This window comes from Lissotriton helveticus, chromosome 3_1 (assembly GCF_964261635.1).
Source record: "Lissotriton helveticus chromosome 3_1, aLisHel1.1, whole genome shotgun sequence".
In the NCBI taxonomy this organism is placed as follows: Eukaryota; Metazoa; Chordata; class Amphibia; order Caudata; family Salamandridae; genus Lissotriton; species Lissotriton helveticus.
Genome location: NC_136061.1, coordinates 1,929,113,893 through 1,929,130,974, shown reverse-complemented (window position 1 = coordinate 1,929,130,974; position 17,082 = coordinate 1,929,113,893). Strand labels below are relative to the sequence as shown.

The 17,082-nt window shown below is 45.8% G+C and overlaps 1 protein-coding gene across 3 annotated transcripts in view; it reads right to left on the bottom strand.

Moving 5' to 3' along the window:
* The window catches only part of GOLM2 (golgi membrane protein 2), a 416,514-nt gene that overhangs the window by 69,769 nt on the left and 329,663 nt on the right, over nucleotides 1–17,082 (bottom strand). Inside the window, exon 9 of one of the 3 annotated variants that reach the window (XM_078682960.1) lies at nucleotides 1,224–1,310. The exons of 1 other annotated variant lie outside the window; for it this stretch is intronic. In XM_078682960.1, coding sequence (XP_078539086.1) covers nucleotides 1,224–1,310 — 87 coding nt within the window. Of the gene's footprint in view, nucleotides 1–1,142; nucleotides 1,311–17,082 lie in introns of all 3 variants that reach the window. One more of the 3 variants, XM_078682959.1, reaches the window with a different exon arrangement.

Below are 17,082 nucleotides of genomic sequence, written 5' to 3'. Positions count from 1 at the left end.
ACTATGTGCAGGGGCCATGTTGGCTTACACTGGACATCAAAGGAAGGCTGCGTGAACTTCGCCTATAGAAAAACCTTTACTTTACATACAGAGTATTGACCCAAGCTCTTCATGGCAGCATAATACTCAGCCTCTGTATCTAGAGGAAATTAAAGCTGCAAAAAACGATCGCTCAAAACACAAACAAACCTAAAATACCCCATGTCAATGAAATACTTCAAAAAGTAAAATCCTTTGTGGGACGGATTTTCAACATACACAGCATTTTCATAGGTGACAAACAGTATGGAGCAGAATTTTATCAAAAATATATATTGTGGGTGACTAGCTTGAGCATTAATGGGGGCACTTCTGAGGGTACAGTTATTCTCTTATTTTATATTTATGGCCCTTTGGAATGTCTTGCAATATGATACACATGAACATATGTATATTTATATAGATATGATTATAATAAACAAATATATTTTTGATAACATTCTGAATGATGACACTTTTGATTCTTGATCTGTTGTTTTGAACATTATTGATGTCAAGTTTTTTTGCTTATGCATTTGATCGCCTGTTGTTTCTGCTTGTTATCCGTTTAATCAGGGGCCCTCTTATTTTTGATTAAACAGTACAGAGCACCAACACCCATTCTGTCAATCTCAAGACTACCACATAACCAAATAATCTTATTCTATCAAGGGTGTTCTTATATTGTTTCAGAACAGCAGAGAGATTTGATAACGAATTTCTCGAAGTCTAATCAGGAATCTTCATCTGGAACTGGTAATGGCACTTGGATGTTCCATGCCCTCAGTTCTCCACTAGCTAATTCACATCTATTCTTTGCAACATTTAGCTACCCTTGTTGTAGAATATAGGAATTTTAATGATTGCTTGTTGAGTACTGGAAACTCGGTTTTACTTTGTCATCGGTTTTACTCTGTAAACATGAGTTTGAGGCTAGCATAAAACTAACGAGTTCAATGCTTGATCCAAACTCACAAATTATGCACAATGTTGGCTGAAGTGATTTATGGGACCAACTTCAGTCAGATTAGCAAAGACCAGTAAAGAAGGCTCTTAAGCTCATGTGGCCAGTAACTTGGGAAGGACATGTACTGTAACAGCACAGAGACCAGGCCCAAGCTCACCTTGGACGTCTTCTTCACCCCCATCACCATCCTCTTCCTCATTGTAAGCCAGTTCGGCCTGCTTGTCTGCCTCATACTCACCGACATTACCATCATCCCCATTATAATCCGCCACCTTAGAACCATGTTGCGGATCAACTGGGGACTCATTCTCATCAAAGAAGCGGCCTGCGACGGAATCCGGCAGCATGGTGAAATATGAGCACAGAAAACAGAAAGCAGGGAAAACATGGAGTGAAGGTATGGAGGGGAGAATAGGCATAAGGACCAAACAGGGAAAGAAAGCATAAAGGTATAAGTAGAGAGCGGAAATGCAGGAAAGCAAATAAGAAAGAGGAAGAAATGAAAGAGGAATACATAGTAGGAAGAAATGGGAAGACAAGACGTGAGTGAAAGAGTAAGAGACAAAGATAATGTTTGAGAAAGGTGTAATATGGAAGAAAGGCATTGAAAACCAGAGAAGAAATTTAGCAATGTGGAAAGAGGGGCATGAGTTGATAAGAGAAGTGGGTCGGAGCAGGATGGGAAAAAAGAGAATAGACAGGAGCCACAGATTAGAATCATTGAACACTGCACATGTATGGACCAAGATACAGTAGTCAGCTCATATTACAGCAGAGTATGCATGAAATAAAATTGAGAAGTTACTTGCCTTTACCATTACTTCCTTAATGTAGGTCGCCTTTACTTATTTATATGTTTTTTAAAATTGTATTTATACAGGTCAGCAGAAAGATGACAATGCAAACATGCGCAATAATGATACCAGCAATCCACAACTGACAGTGTACAATGGTATTTCACTGATTAACATAAACATCGGCACCATGAACATGTTCCCAAATGCATTACATTTCTAAACACCTAGTGGCTACACCCATCAAGTCCCACGTCTCTCGGGATAACATGCGCCGTGCTTCAACACCCCTCAGTCTACATATTGCCTCTCATCCCGTCTGGTACAGAGAAACTATATACTTGAATATTAGTAATCTACTGCATTATACAGTCAAACATAATTTTGTGGAGAGCGAATATATTGCACAACGGTTCCCAAAAATCTCTAGGTCTGGAGTCCTGCGGCAATTCTTAGGCATATGTCTCGAGAGTCTCTTTGCAATATGTCATGTCAGCTACCCAATTTTGATACTTCGGTGGGCCCTGCTCCCCAGCGTAGGGCTATTCGTCTTTTGGCTATCAACAATGCCACAGCCAGGAACTTACCTCTCTGGGCCAGACGAAGCTTGTACATCCCCAACAGGCAAACCAACGGATGATTAGGTATTTGCTCTGCCAGCATAAGAGTCAGTGCATCTGTCACTTCTGTCCAGTACTTTTGAAGCAGTGGGCAAGCCCATGCCATGTGTAAGAAGTCCGCACTATTTGCCCAACACCTATGACAGTTATCATCTGCTCTCAGCCCATATTTGTGCACTTTCGCAGGTGTATAATATGCTTGATATATACATTTAAACTGTATTATACGCAAATTACAATTTGGTGTTAGCAGCTGCATCTGCACACAGCTGAAGACCCAGTCCTCCTGTGTAATAGAATTACTGGTTGCCTCTCCCCATCTCCGTAGTGGTTTATTTTGAACATTGGCCTGCTCCCTCTGGGCCGCAGTGCATATGCGTGTTACTAAACGCTCCGACGTCAGCAGTATCTGTAGAGTATAGTGTGTCTGTGGTTCGGCAAGAAATTAAGGGTTTAATTCCCTCATTGCCATTCGCAGGCGCAAGTATGCAAATATTTTCAGAGGTATGCGATGCTTGCTGAGGGAGAAATCAGACTTGATATAAATTGCCCATGTGAAAATATATCACTCATCATGTGTAGGCCCATTTCTCCTAGTAAAGATTTTTTTTTTTCTTGCATTACCGTTATGTGCGGGTGATGTGACGCATATGTCGGACGTTTCAGTGCCCGTTTGGCTAGTATATGCCAAGCCATTGATGTGCAATGTACAGGGTGGATTCGGGTTCTCTGGACAGAGCGACACAGGTCCGATATATAGGCAATCAGCGGAGTCGGCTTCACACTGTCTTGTTCGACCGCTATATGTGGTATGTGGCCATGTGAATGTAACCAATAATGTGCATGCTACGCCTGCGCACAGTAAAAATATAGTTGCAAATCTGGTGTTCCGAAACCACCCTGTGCGTATGGTTTAGTAAGATCTCTCCAGCCCACTCTCGCCTGTTTTCCTGCCCACGTGAGTCGTAACATGGCTGCACGCAATTTAGTGAATATCGATTGAGTAAGCCATATTGGTATATTTATAAAGAGGTAGAGGAATCTTGGTAGTAGTATCATCTTTTGTATGGCTATTCGGTCTGCTAACGAAAGTGGTAGTTTAATCCACCTCTCTATCTGATCCTCCAGTTTGGACATGGCTCTACCATAGTTCTCGCGTATTACCGTTTCTGGATCTCTGTGAACCCATATGCCAAGATATTTCACAGGTTCGGTCTGCCATTACAGAGGGTAATCCAGAGTGGACGGTAACGTTTTAGGGGTTAGTGGTATCTTCACTGACTTATCCCAATTTATACTGAGTCCCGAGTATCTTTCACATTGGATGTATTCTCTAATGAGAGTGTTTAGATTGGTGTCTGAGTGCTGGAGAACCATGTCATCAGCATACATTGATATACTGATTGGACGCAGTTGGAGTGGTAATGTAGTCTCCGCATGTTTTTGCTGTATTTTATATGCCAGAGGTTCTAACTCTAGCGTAAAGCAGAGCAGGGAAAGTGGGCACCCCTGCCTAGTCCCACGGCCTATCCTGATCGGGTCAGATGTATTGCCATTAATTCTTATGTGTGCACTGGGCTCCAAGTACAGCACGGATATCCAGTGCAGGAATGGTTCAGGAAAACCCATCCTACTCAGTACTGTGAACATGAATGCCCATTCCACTGAGTCAAATGCTTTTGCAGCATCTAAAAGGGCAGCAGCACCAGTCAATTCTGGTGGAACAGCGCAAATATAGCCTTCAGATTTCGTGTAGTGGATCTCGTGGGTATAAAACCAGCCAATTTACTTAGTAATGGCTGTATCCTCCTGGCAATTATTTTTGCCAAGATGTTTGCATCTATATTAATTAAGGACAGAGGTCGATAAGATTCGCATTGCACTGAGTCCTTGTCCGGCTTGGGGAGGGTAATCAGCAGCGCCTCACGTAGAGATGCGGGCAGCACAACCTCCTCATAGGCTTCCTCATAAATCTCAGCCAGGTGTGGGATCATTAAGTCCCTGTATTCTTCATAGAACTCCCCAAGGAGTCCATCCAAGCCAAGGGCTTTATTGTTTGGGAGAGAATTAATCGCATCCTTTATTTTGTCTTCAGTGATATGGTGACCAAAATATTCCCTGTGTGCATCGGACAGCCATGCCAGTGCAATATCATCCAAATATTGATGTATTTTATCAGGGGTCGTGTCCGATCATGCAGAGTAGAGATCAGTGTAATATGCTGAGTAGCAGTCAAGTCAAGTCAAGACAAGACCACTTTAATCGATTAATTAAAATCATAAAAGATACACAATCACATTACATCACACAATTCATAAATATAATTAAAAGAATAGCAATGTATAAAATTGTAGAATATTAAAGTCCATTATGTAACAGTTTAAAAATAACGCGGAAATATCATACATTCATATTTGTGCGTCCTAATTTTTTAAACCTACCCGCTGCTACAAAATAGCTTGCAATATTAAAAATATTCCAGGGGTTATCCAACATTTGTAAATACAGTAAAGCAGTCTTGGCCTGTAGAAACCCCTTCCCTTTTAATAAAGGAATAATAATTTTAGCTCTAATATCACAAAAATGGTCACAGAAGAGTGTAAAGTGCATCGTGTCTTGTATTGACATATCATCACAATTGCAGGGTGCATTATCCTCGGGGTTACACCATCTTTCAAAAGACCCCAAGAAAAAATGGATCAAGTTGAAGCGAAACTTTGTTAGCAGCCGGCGATGGTATGGCCTGGTTACCAACTTTAAGTAGGGCTCAATGGAAGGTGAAGTAACCAATAAAAAATGAGCCCTCACAAGAGGTTTTCTTAATTCTTCTCCCTCCCGATCCTGGGACCTTTGAGACAAAAAATGCTTTTTTACCCAATTGATGTCACCTTTCACTATACCTTCTGGCTTTTCAAAGATGTCTACCCGCCCAAGTTTCGCAAACATAGTTTTTATGTAAGAGAGCCACTGTATTTCAATCCCCTTTTCTAATCTAAGGCAATCTTTTATAATCTGTCGGTTCAGAGTCAATTCCGGGTTAAGCCATGTTTTTTTAACCAATTACCAAGAGGGGCCAACCCTATCTGGTCACACAGGTACCCCAGCCCCAGACCAATAACAAGAGGGGCCAACCCTATCTGGTCACACAGGTACCCCAGCCCCAAGAAGCAGTCAAGTATCGATGTGGTGTCATATACAGGTTGACGGTGTGTGTTCGTGATTTGAGTAATGTAGGTCATAATCTATTGGATAGCGCTCGTCCCGATCTTCCTCCCTCCTCGTAGTTACGCCCATTATGTCTACACGAAATATACTTGATCTCATTCTCTGTGAAGTCATGGTATGTATCTACCTGCTGTCTGATGTCTGCCAATAACCTGGGATCCTGTGTCACCGTAAATTCTGTTTCTAACTGTTTAATGTCTCCTTCTATCCTGGTCAACTGCTGTTGGATATCTTTTAGGATCCCTGCGTGTTTGCCTAAACAGTGACCTTTGATCATGACATTGAAGGCCTCCCATAATGTCCTTGCACTACTCACAGTGCCTGTGTTGTGGTAAAAAATCTTCACTATGGCCTGGTGTAGTTCGGAATGGAATACCTGGTCAAGGAGCGCGCTTTGTTGTAATCTCCATGTAAATTGCCTTGGTGTATACGTGGGAACAGCGAGTTCCAAGCGCACAGGTGCATGATCCGACAGCGTCTTGGGCATGTGTGCAGATCTCCTGCGTGGCTATCCAGAAGTCAATTCTGGACCATGTATTGTGAGTTGTGGAAGTGCAAGTGCCCTCTTTCTTATGTGGGTGTCGCATGCGCCAGATATCAGTCATTGCATATTCTTCCATACCTTCTCTAAGAGCCTTCGCTGCTTGTCGCCCATACCTCTCATTTCCTGAGGATCTATCCATGGAATGGTCTAAGCATGTATTGAAATCTCCACCCCATACGACTGCCGTGGGCGTGAGGGTACGCAGCGTGGCCCAGATGTGTGCAACAAAACCAGGATCGTCCGTATTCGGGCCGTAAGTTGTGACAATAGTCAAGGCGGTACCTCCAAAGTTGCCCTGAACTATAACATACCGGCCCTGGTCATCTTACACAGAGTCTAATAATGTGAACGGGGCGCCCCACTTAATAAGGAGCAGCACACCCCTGGCATACGTGGAGTAAGAAGAGGCCATACGGTAGGTTGCCCATCTCCCACCTATTCTGCCCTCAGTGTAATCAGTTAGGTGTGTTTCCTGAATACAGGCAATATCAACCTTGTGGCGGTCTAAATATGGGAGGACTTTGCGAATTTTCTTTGGATTTTGTAGCCCACGGACATCCCATGTCAAAAGTGTCAGTGGTCTGGTGGTGCGTGTTTTGTCAGTCATTCCCTAGTATGTAGCATCATGAAATCTCGTGAAAATGTTACAAAGGGCATCATCTTTAGTACTGCCGACCAATTTCCTCAAACTCCCTCCCACCTCGCCTCCCCAATGACAGCTAAGACAATCTTCATCAAACCATAGAATTCCCACCTCCCCGTGTCCATCTTCCCTTGCCTCGTGTCCATCTGTTGGTGCGTGTCTTCGGCTTTGGAAATTCTACGTTCAGCCATATCTATACATTTCCGTGTGCCTGTCCAGCCGTTCAGACATCCGATCCACTGTTTGTGAGAGTATCTATTTTCCCATCAATATTGGAGAGGTTGGCCTGGATCGTGAGAAACAGATTCCACGTAACCGGCAGCTTCCGCGCCCGCCGGCGCTTCTGCACACTGCACAGGTGGGTGATCATCCTGGCTGTGTTCAAGTGCCTTTTTATGTTGTTCAAATTGGAGTTTCGAGTGTGTCTTGTCCGGTTTCCCCATCTCATCCCCATAGATTGCGGACGGGTGGCACTCCTGGGTTTGACCTAAGTTTTTCCCGAAAATGCACAAGGACCCGTGGAAGCACCAACAGTGCAGCACGTCTATGCAGCTTCAGTAGACCTGCGGGTGGTGCCCAGTCCACAGACTCCAACCTAGCTGCATCAGGGTGCCCAGCAGTGGACCGCACACTGGCGCCCAAGGTGATCTCGAATCCATGGCCAATGCTCTCCCATACTGTTGCACGACCCAAGCAATATCCTGAAAATGCGTTGCTCTATTCTTGGTATTGTCTCTGGACACCAGCAGAGCGCCAAACTATTTCAACAGGAAGACACTCCAAATGACCATTGGCTTGTCAGTGTTTCGTCTCCGGTGTGGTGCTGTCCAGGACACAGACTTTGCTCCCGCTTGGCGGACTTCAATATAGTATGCACTTGTGTGTTGTGCAATCCAGTGAAGTCGCCCGGTCTAGGGGGGGAACCTACCATTCCAAGCAGGGTATCGCAACAGTGCTCCCAGCTCCTGGTCTACGTGATCGAATAGAGGGTGCATAGCTCAGCTGCTCCCTCTGACCATCCATCCCTGCATGTGTCCAGGCCTAGATATTTTTTTTTGATAAACTAATTTGTTTTTATTGAATTGACTAAATAAAGGAAGTACACCAGTCTTACAGTTCGACGCCATTTATAGTGACTGTATGTGTGTGTTCTTTAACATGTGTAAAGCGCTCTGGTACCCGCGAGGGTCTTGTTCAAGATATATAAAACCTTCAAAATAAAATAAAATTCGAGGACTTAGAAAAGTAAATCAGCACCACAAGATTTACAGACATTAATAAAAGCATATGAATATAAAATTGGACATTCCCTTGATGACTAAGCCACATCCCCCAACCATTTCCCCCAAACCCTACAATATTTCTTAGGACATCCACGAGCCTCATACATAACCTTCTCCTGCGTGGCACACCAATTCACCCCAGCCCTCCATCGTCCAACGCTCGGAGGTTCGAAGAGCTTCCAGGAGGCTGCAATGTCTCTTTTTGCAACCACCATTGCCGTAGTGTAAAACAACTTTTGGTTCCGGGACCCATCCAGCCCATCAGTGATACCCAGGATCATGTGCTGTGGGTCATGGGGGACCTCCCACCCTAAAACCTTGGTGAATTCCTCCTCAATCTCCCCCAGAACTGCTCCAAGTGGGGACATACCCATACCATATTGAAAAAGTCTGCGGGATAGTGACCGCACCTGGCGCAAGCAGAGGTTGGGCTGAGTCCGGGCCGGTGAAGGCGCATCGGGGTGAGATATACAGCATGTAAATAATATAGTTGCACCAAGCGCAATCTAGCGGAGGCAGTGACTGTCCTAGAAGCCATAAGGGCATCACGCCAATCCTCCTCGTCCAAGGTGCCTAACCAATCCTCCCATTGAGCCCGCAGTCGGTCTAAGGAAGTGGGGGTATTGTTGATCCGTGTACGATAGATGCAGGAGATGCCACCCCTCCCCAGGTCACAGAACATTATCTGAGCCTCAGGCGAGCTGTGGTCAGGAAGAAGTGTGCCAATATCAAGGTGGGTGTGAAGGGCGTGGCGTAACTGCAAATAGTTATAGAATTGGGACTGGTGCAAGGAGTATCTGTTTTGAAGGTCACCGAAGGGCTGTATGTGGTCCCCCACCCACACATCGCCTAGCTGTGAAATACTTATAAGATCCCAGGCTCTAAAACCCTGTACTGCATTGACTTCTTTCAACCAGGTCCCCTGCCACAAGGGTGTACATTGGGTCAGTGTGTGTGTGTCCATCTGGTGTGTTGCAGTGCAGCCCACCATGCCAGCAACACAGAGCGTAACCTCTGGTAAGCGGGTGGGAATTGGGGCCACATATAGCATCGCTTGATCCTTGGCGAAGCCCAACTCTCCGACCTTGAGCCTGTATGCCGGGTCCGACCAACCCCCGTTGAACCAATCGTGTATGGAGAGAAGCAACGCGTCCAAATAATACAAATAGAGGTGGGTCATCCCCAAGCCCCCATCGAAGGTGGAGATCCTACAGATGTTGAGTGTCAATTGGGCCCTACCGTTTCCCCATAAAAACTTGCTGGCTTTGCTATCGAGTTCACGGAACCAGGCTTTGGGAAAGCCGACGAGGGTGTTTTGTAACACATACAGGAAGCAGGGGAGCACTATCATTTTAAAAAGGGCGACCCTCCCCATGGAATTCAGGGCAATGGCTGCCACTTCTGGAGGTCTGCGTTAACCCGTTTAACCAGTGGGGCAACGTTGAGGGCCCATCTGAGCTCATGGAGCAAGGTCATCCATATCCCCAAGTATTTGATGGATTGACGGCGAAGAAGAATGTTGAATTGTCTGTCGAAACATTAGCGGGACAGGTGGAGGGGAACCAAGGCCGACTTATCCTGGTTAAGGCTAAGGCCTGAAGCCCGTTCAAAGACGTGTAGAATGAAGAGGCAATGGGGGCCTGACCTGGCAGGAACTGCCAAATAGATGACGACGTCATCGCGTAGATTGTGATTTTGTCTGGGTCGGTGTTGGGCCACTCCCATTCTTGCATATGCTCAGACGACCGCATTATGGAGGCCAAGGGCTCCATCACTAAGGCGAAAAGCAGGGGGGATAGGGGACAACCCTGCCTTGTTCCTCTACGAACAGAGAAGGGCTCCGACAGAACCCCATCGAGCAAGACGCGGGCGCGAGGGGAGGCATAAAGAACTTTAAACATGGCACGAAAACAGGGACCGAGTTCCATCATAGCAAGGACGTCCTCTAAGAACCCTCAATCCACTGAGTCAAAGGCCTTTTCAAAGTCCACCAGAAGAATCACGAGATAGGGAGTGAGAAGATGAGGGTATGCCAGAGCGACTTGCAGTCTACGACGACAATGCCTAGTGCCACATGAGGGCATAAGTCTGCATTGGTCAGGGTGGACCAGCGTGGCCAAGTGGGGTTTGCGTCATTGGGCAAGGATCGTGGCAAACAATTTATTCTCAGTGTTGATGAGGGAGATGGGACGGTAGTCCACACACCATGGTGAGGGTGGTTGAGATCTAGGGAGAACCACGATAGTGGCCATATCTGTCTCTGGCGGAAAGGAACCCTTTTCAACAGCCTCCTGAAACAACCCCGCCAAATGCGGAGTGAGAATGTCCCGATAATATATGTAGTACTCTTGAGGGAGGACGTCTGGGCCCGGTGTCTTGCCAGAGGAAACAAGGGCAATGCTCCCTCTATCTCCTCACGCATGATGGGGCGATCATGGTCTTTCTGGCTAATGGGATCTAAGCTGGGGAGGAGGCCACCCTCGACCTCCAACATACCAGTGAGTGTAAGGGATGGGGATCTGGTCGCCTATAGTTGCTGATAATAGGGAGCAAAGGCGCGGGCCATCCCATCTGGGGAACGGCACAACGAGCCATCCTGCGTCATGCCCTTGGGAATTATGGGGCTTGCCCTAGGGTATGTGGCAAGGCGATGGAGAAGCGAACCATTCTGGTCTCCCCAGCCATACACCCTGGCCACAGATGAACGCCAAAGGAGTTTGGCTGCCTCCAGCGAGGACTGCTTGATTTCTCCAGGCCTAGATATTAATGCTTTTTGTTGTCGTTTCGCAGTTCACTATCAGGTATAAGGGAGGCTGGGTGTGAGGATCTTATTGAAATGTCCGTTTACCTCCGGTGTTTCTGCTCATACCAGTGAGTTCAGTCTTCTGCCCCCTGGGCACGGCAAGACGTGGCCGTTATGCAGGCTCAATCGTTCTTCTGGGCCTAGCGGTGCTATCCCTGGTGCAGGTCGTGGTTAGCAGGCCCCCATCACATACCTCAGTAAGGGCGCTTGTTATTGGCTCTGCAGTTCAATTCCCGTGCAGCCCACCGCGGCTTCGGTCCACTTCGGACCTCCACCCTCCTCCGCATCACAAGCACTGTCCCAGAGAGGAGCACCGGCATCAAGAGCGCCATCCCGGCCGTGCTCAGGGTAGAACCGCTGATTATTACCGATTCCGCCAGCGACTGTGTGCACCCACACGCCGCACCTCCCCGGGCAGCGAGTTCTGTGTTTCCGTACTGCAGGGATGTCGCTTCCGCCTGCGTGCGCAGCTCAGCGGCCAACGCGAGCCTGCGGCTTTAGCTCACGTCCGCTCACCACAGGCCTCTTCTCCGTCTCGTAGCCTCACGCATCGTCAGCATTTCCAGCTCGTTTTGGAGCATAAAAAGTGGTTCCAGGTAAGGACACAGCCCCTCAATGCAATCTAAGCACTGATATTTATTTCTTGCAGATCTCTGGGTGTAGGATAATTGATAGATGGTGCAGCAATCGAAGGAGCTCGCTCAAGAAGCGGCCATCTTCAGGCTTGGTTAGCTCCGTCCGCCACTTATATACATGCTTATATGTCCTGGAATACTGTGAAGGCAAGATGCTGGAACAAATATCAGTCTACATCTTTTAGCCTCTATGGATTTCATCAAGAGATAGCTTCTAAAATCCTAATGACATTACCAAGTACTGTCAATAATGCCCTGCTCTGTGCAATTTATATCAGTGATGCAGCCATCAGAATAGGATTACACATAAGGCAATTCCATGCTGTGGAAGCTAGATGTAGAAGATTCCAATGACACAAAAAGAAGGCACTCAATTACCAATATGGTTCTCTTGTACTAGATTTACAGATTCATAAGCTTGCTTGAAAACAATTTGGTTTCTGCCCGAGGATATCCAGTAAAGGGCATCAAGTGTGTAAACGTGGAAATTTCCTTTCCTGTCCTCAGCACAGAAACCCACATATACCTACTAACTAGATCCTGAAAACTACTGAACAGATTCTAACACTATAACACATCAGAGAGTCACATGTTGATCAGTCTAGGACACAGGTAGCAACAACCAGATGTGATTTGTTATCCTCTAGTAATGCAGCTTTTTTAGACTCACCTGCATTTTTGTATGGATTACCAACTATGATGTATTTGGACAAGCAAAATGGTGACCTTATCCGAACATATTTGTCAGACAAACTTTTACTACATTTGTCTCAGCTCTGGCATTTACATTCAGAATGGAACGACAGTAAAATGCCCTCCATGTGGCCCCCATGCTGATCTGTGAGAAGGATGTATTTCCTGACAATACAGCTACAGAAGATGTTTCTGTTTGTAAAATGAGTCATTATTATGGGGAGACTAGATAATTTATAACAGGAGGAACAGACAAGGAGGGACTGCAAAAGCACTATCTGCTTTACTCAGTCTCTTCTCTTTCTGCAGGTTCCAGACTTTGGTTTTGAGAATGTGTGGCTGCATATGGCTGGTGGCATAGGACGTGCCTCATGGACTGGAGAAGCCAGTCGGACAGCCTTCGCTCTGATAGCAAAGGTCAATCTGACATGTGCCCCAATTTCCTCTAATTTGGTCTATTGCTAGAAAAATGCTGATAAGGCCAAATTTACTATAAACTGTACCTCACTAAGCTAAGTATTATTAGCCCTTCTTGTTAGATTTCTTTTAGGAAAACCTACTGAGGTGTACAAAACATCAGTATACATGTATAGTGATTCTGTTAGATATGCAATTTACATCAATTGATTTCTTTAGGAAGAGATTACCTAGCAATCCTTTCCAATTGCATTAGTAAAGAATATCTGATTCAACACACAAGGCAAAATTGTTCTTAAGTTTCCAGGAATATATTTTATGCAATAATTAACGTCACGTACGACAACAATACATTTTACAAAGGGTGCTCTATGTGAAGTGGCAAAAGTATCTGTGTAGCTAGTGAATGTGTATAATATACAATAATTATGACTAGAGAATCCAAAATCAATCAAGTAGAGGCTTGGTCACACAGTATTCAAAGAAATTGTATTGGACAAGCAATCATGTGCTTTAGTATATATTCCAACTTTATATAGTGGTTCTAGCCCGCTCCTATAATCTGTGGATGTTTCGAACTGTTGATTGTAGTATGCTATTAAAAATATTTATTTATTTATTTATTCGCTTGTATAGCGCTTGTGTTCTTACCAGAGCTATATCCAAATAAGACATATCCAAATAAGACAATCAGGGCAAGAAGAGAGAATATCTACATGGTCAGGAACAAATGAGTCTTTAGGCATTTCCTAAAAGTGGCAAAATTAGGATTTTGCCTAAGGGTGAGGGGCAGGGAGTTCCAAAGAGTGGGGCTTCTATAAGAGAGAGCTCGGCCTCCCTGTCTTTCTTTTTTGATCCGTGGTACCTGGAGCAGAGATTGAGTCTGAGAGCGCAGAGAGCGACCTGGCTCATAAGGTCTAAATATTTCTGATAGGTACTTAGGACCAATGCCAGACAGGCATTTATGGATAGTACAGCATACCTTGAATTTCACCCTCTGGCGAATAGGCAGCCAATGTAGTTTGTTCAACAGAGGACGAGAGGGGGATCTAGATGGAACGTTCAGGATCAGTCTAGCAGCTGTATTTTGGGCTACCTGTAGCCTGCCAAGTTGTTCCTCATTGGCAGAAATAAGCAGCCCATTACAGTAGTCTAGTCTACTGATTACCAATGCCTGGACTAAGGTCTTCCTATGGATATCCGCTAAATAAGGGAACACCCTTCTCAAAAGTCCAATGACCCTAAGACAAGATCCCGTCACCTGATTGACCTGATCCTTGAGTGTCAAAGATTGATCAAGTCGAACCCCCAAGTTTTTTACTATCTCTTAGGTCGGGAGGCCACCACTCAGGTGACCATAGGAGCGGGCCTCTCCGAAAAGCATGACCTCCGTCTTGCCCACTTTGCATTGCAGGCAATTGGAGGTCATCCAATGGGATACAGCTCTCATTCCTGCAGCGAAGGAGTTTTTGACTGCTGACGTCATTATCTTAAAAGGGAACAGCAGCTGGGTATCATCTGCGTATGATATCGGTGTGAACCCATATTCTCTCACAATTTCAGCCAAGGGGGCCACATACACATTAAACAATGTGGGGCTTAGGCATGAGCCCTGTGGGCCCCCCTTTGTGAGCTCCCTAGAGATGGAAAAATGGGAGCCCAGTCGAACACTTTGTGAGCGGCCAGTGAGGAAGCTTTCTAGCCATGCCAGAGCAGTTCCGCCTATCCCTACCCTCTTCAGACGACTGATTAGAATGTCATGTGACACCGTGTCGAAGGCAGCGGACAAATCCAACAGCACCAGAATCATGGATCCTCCTCTATCCTGTGCCCTCCGGATGGTATCGGTCACGTAGAGGAGAGCTGATTCGGTGCTGTGATTAGGTCTGAACCCAGATTGAGAAGGGTCCAGACCGTCCGCTGCCTCGATGTATTTAGACACATGTGTATTGACATGTTTCTCAGTCATCTTACTCAGATGGGGCAGGAGGGAGATCGGGCAGAGGTTGTTCAAGTTTGACCATGGCAGCGCCGCGTTTTTACGAATAGGGTTCACAATCGCCTTTTTCCAGACACTGGGCACTTGTCCTTCCTTGAGAGAGGTTGATTAATGTTCGAAAACCTGGGGAGAGAAGGCTTCCCAAAGAAGCTATCATTTTAGCAGGCAGGAGATCGGTTGGGATCCTGATTTAATTTGACTATACAAAGCAGTGACCTCAGATAAACTAACCTCCGGGATCGTAGTAAATCTGCTGCTTTCATTCTTTTGTTTCCAACAAGAAAAAGAGTCAACATTGCTCTTACAATTTGATGATTGTGTTATTTTCAGATATATAGACTCAATTTTGTTCTGGAAAAATGCAGAGATATCATCGCATAAGATTTGTGTGAAATCATCAGGGCTTTCGCAGGCCACAGGTTTTACAAATGACTGGAGAATTTTATAAAGTTCTCTGGAGGAATTCCCTGCTTCTGCTAGTTGTAAAGTAAGACTGTTCTTCCTAGCCAATTTGATATTTTTATGATATTTAGCTAGGGCCTCCAGGTACAACTTTCTACTACTGGGTGTATGCGTCTTTCTCCACACTTTCTCCAACTTTCTACACCCCTGTTTCTCTACCCTCAATTCTTCTGAATACCATACCTCCTGCTTGCATTTGGGATACTGTTTGTGTAATTTCAAAGGTGCAAGCGAATCCACTCCCTCTAAAAGAGCTTTATTAAACTTAATGAGACCTATTTCGATATTGTCATTCTCAGAAATAGAAGGTTCTTTCCAAGCCTTCTGAAGTCCTTCAAAAGTTATTTTATGCCATTGTCTACGCCATATTGCGGGGAGTGGCTTTTGATGTGGCAAATGAAGACCTAGTAGGGTAAATCCTACCATGTCGTGGTCAGACCAACTAACAGGAGTTGGCGGGCAGCATTTTATTTTAGGGCAGTTAGTTAGAATGAGATCCTGAGTATGTCCGCCCAAGTGCGTTGGGCCACTATTCTGGATCTTCAGTCCTAATATCAAAAGATCAGAGAGCAGGGAAATTGTATCTGGGTGATTAGGTAGGTCAGTGTGAATATTAAAATCTCCAAGGAGAATAAAATCTTCCTTGGCTTTAAAATAAGGGGCTAATAGCTCCATAAGAGTGAGCGAAAAACCTGAACACGGTCCAGGGGGTCGATAGACCAATGCTCCCTTCCAGTGTGTTTTAGAGGAGGAGCAGATCCTAAAAATCATAACCTCCATTTGAGCACAACATCTTTGGTCGAGCAGAGAAACTTTCAGGCCTTCTTTATATACAACTGCAATACCCCCACCTGTTTTGGTAGGGCGATCTAAATTGAGAATCTTGTACCCAGCCGGAATCCCCAACATAATGTCAGGCACTGTGTGGGGCTTTAACCAGGTCTCTGTGAGAAAGCATATAACTGGCGTAGCTGTATTAATAAGATCCCATAGTTCCTGGGAATGTTTGGGCAGGGAGCGGATATTTAACAAGAAACTTCTTAGCCCAATTAACCCCGTTTGTATTGAGTTTTCTTCAGTATTTCTACAAATAGAACGGTTCATGGGAGGTTTCAAACAATATAACTCTGCAGGGGCTGAAATAGGAGCTATAGTGCAGTTGCCGATGACCGGGTGAGTAAGAGATGCCTGGCAGCGACAGATGATACATGAGACAGGGCCTTCAATGCACGGCCAATTGTCACGATTACAGGCTACTGATAGAACTGGATTCAAACTTCGCAATACCTGTGCTGAATAAGAGATTATATTGCTACCTGCTAATCCTGGGATCTTAGATGTAGAGCACATGGCCCCTGGTCCCGTCCGGTCGCAGGCGGGCTTCTCTTCGGCTTGTCTTAGGCGCGTTCTTAGGCGCACCCCTGCGCGCAACCGCTGCGCGCTTTGAGCGAGGACGTGGCTAAATAGCCCTATGAGAATGACCACTAGAGCGCTAACCTCTGCTCTTAGCGGAAGTGCCTGGCTCTTACCTGTCCGCTCTCTGCTCTACGGCTCTAATTGCTGAGTCGGACCGGGGCGGGCAGGCTGCAGTATCGAGCCCGGGCAATGCAGGGAGACTACTAACAATGTGGGTGACAAATTAGGCAACTGAAGTTAAAATTAGAAATGTCAACAAATGCGGCGAAATTGTTAAAAGCGCGTTTTCTGGCTCCTAATGGCCCCACGCATCAATGCCAGATAGTCAAATATTTAAAGCAGCTTGCCGGTGAACAGCGGATCGGGGGACTCTGCCACCGTCTTCCCTACCGCAGTCAGCCGACCGCTCCTTCCGGTCTAAATAGCCCTATGAGAATGACCACTAGAGCGCTAACTTCTGCTCTTAGCGGAAGTGCCTGGCTCTTACCTGTCCGCCCTCCGCTCTACGGCTCTAATTGCCGAGTCGGACCGGTGCGGGCAGGCTGCAGTATCGAGCCCGGGCA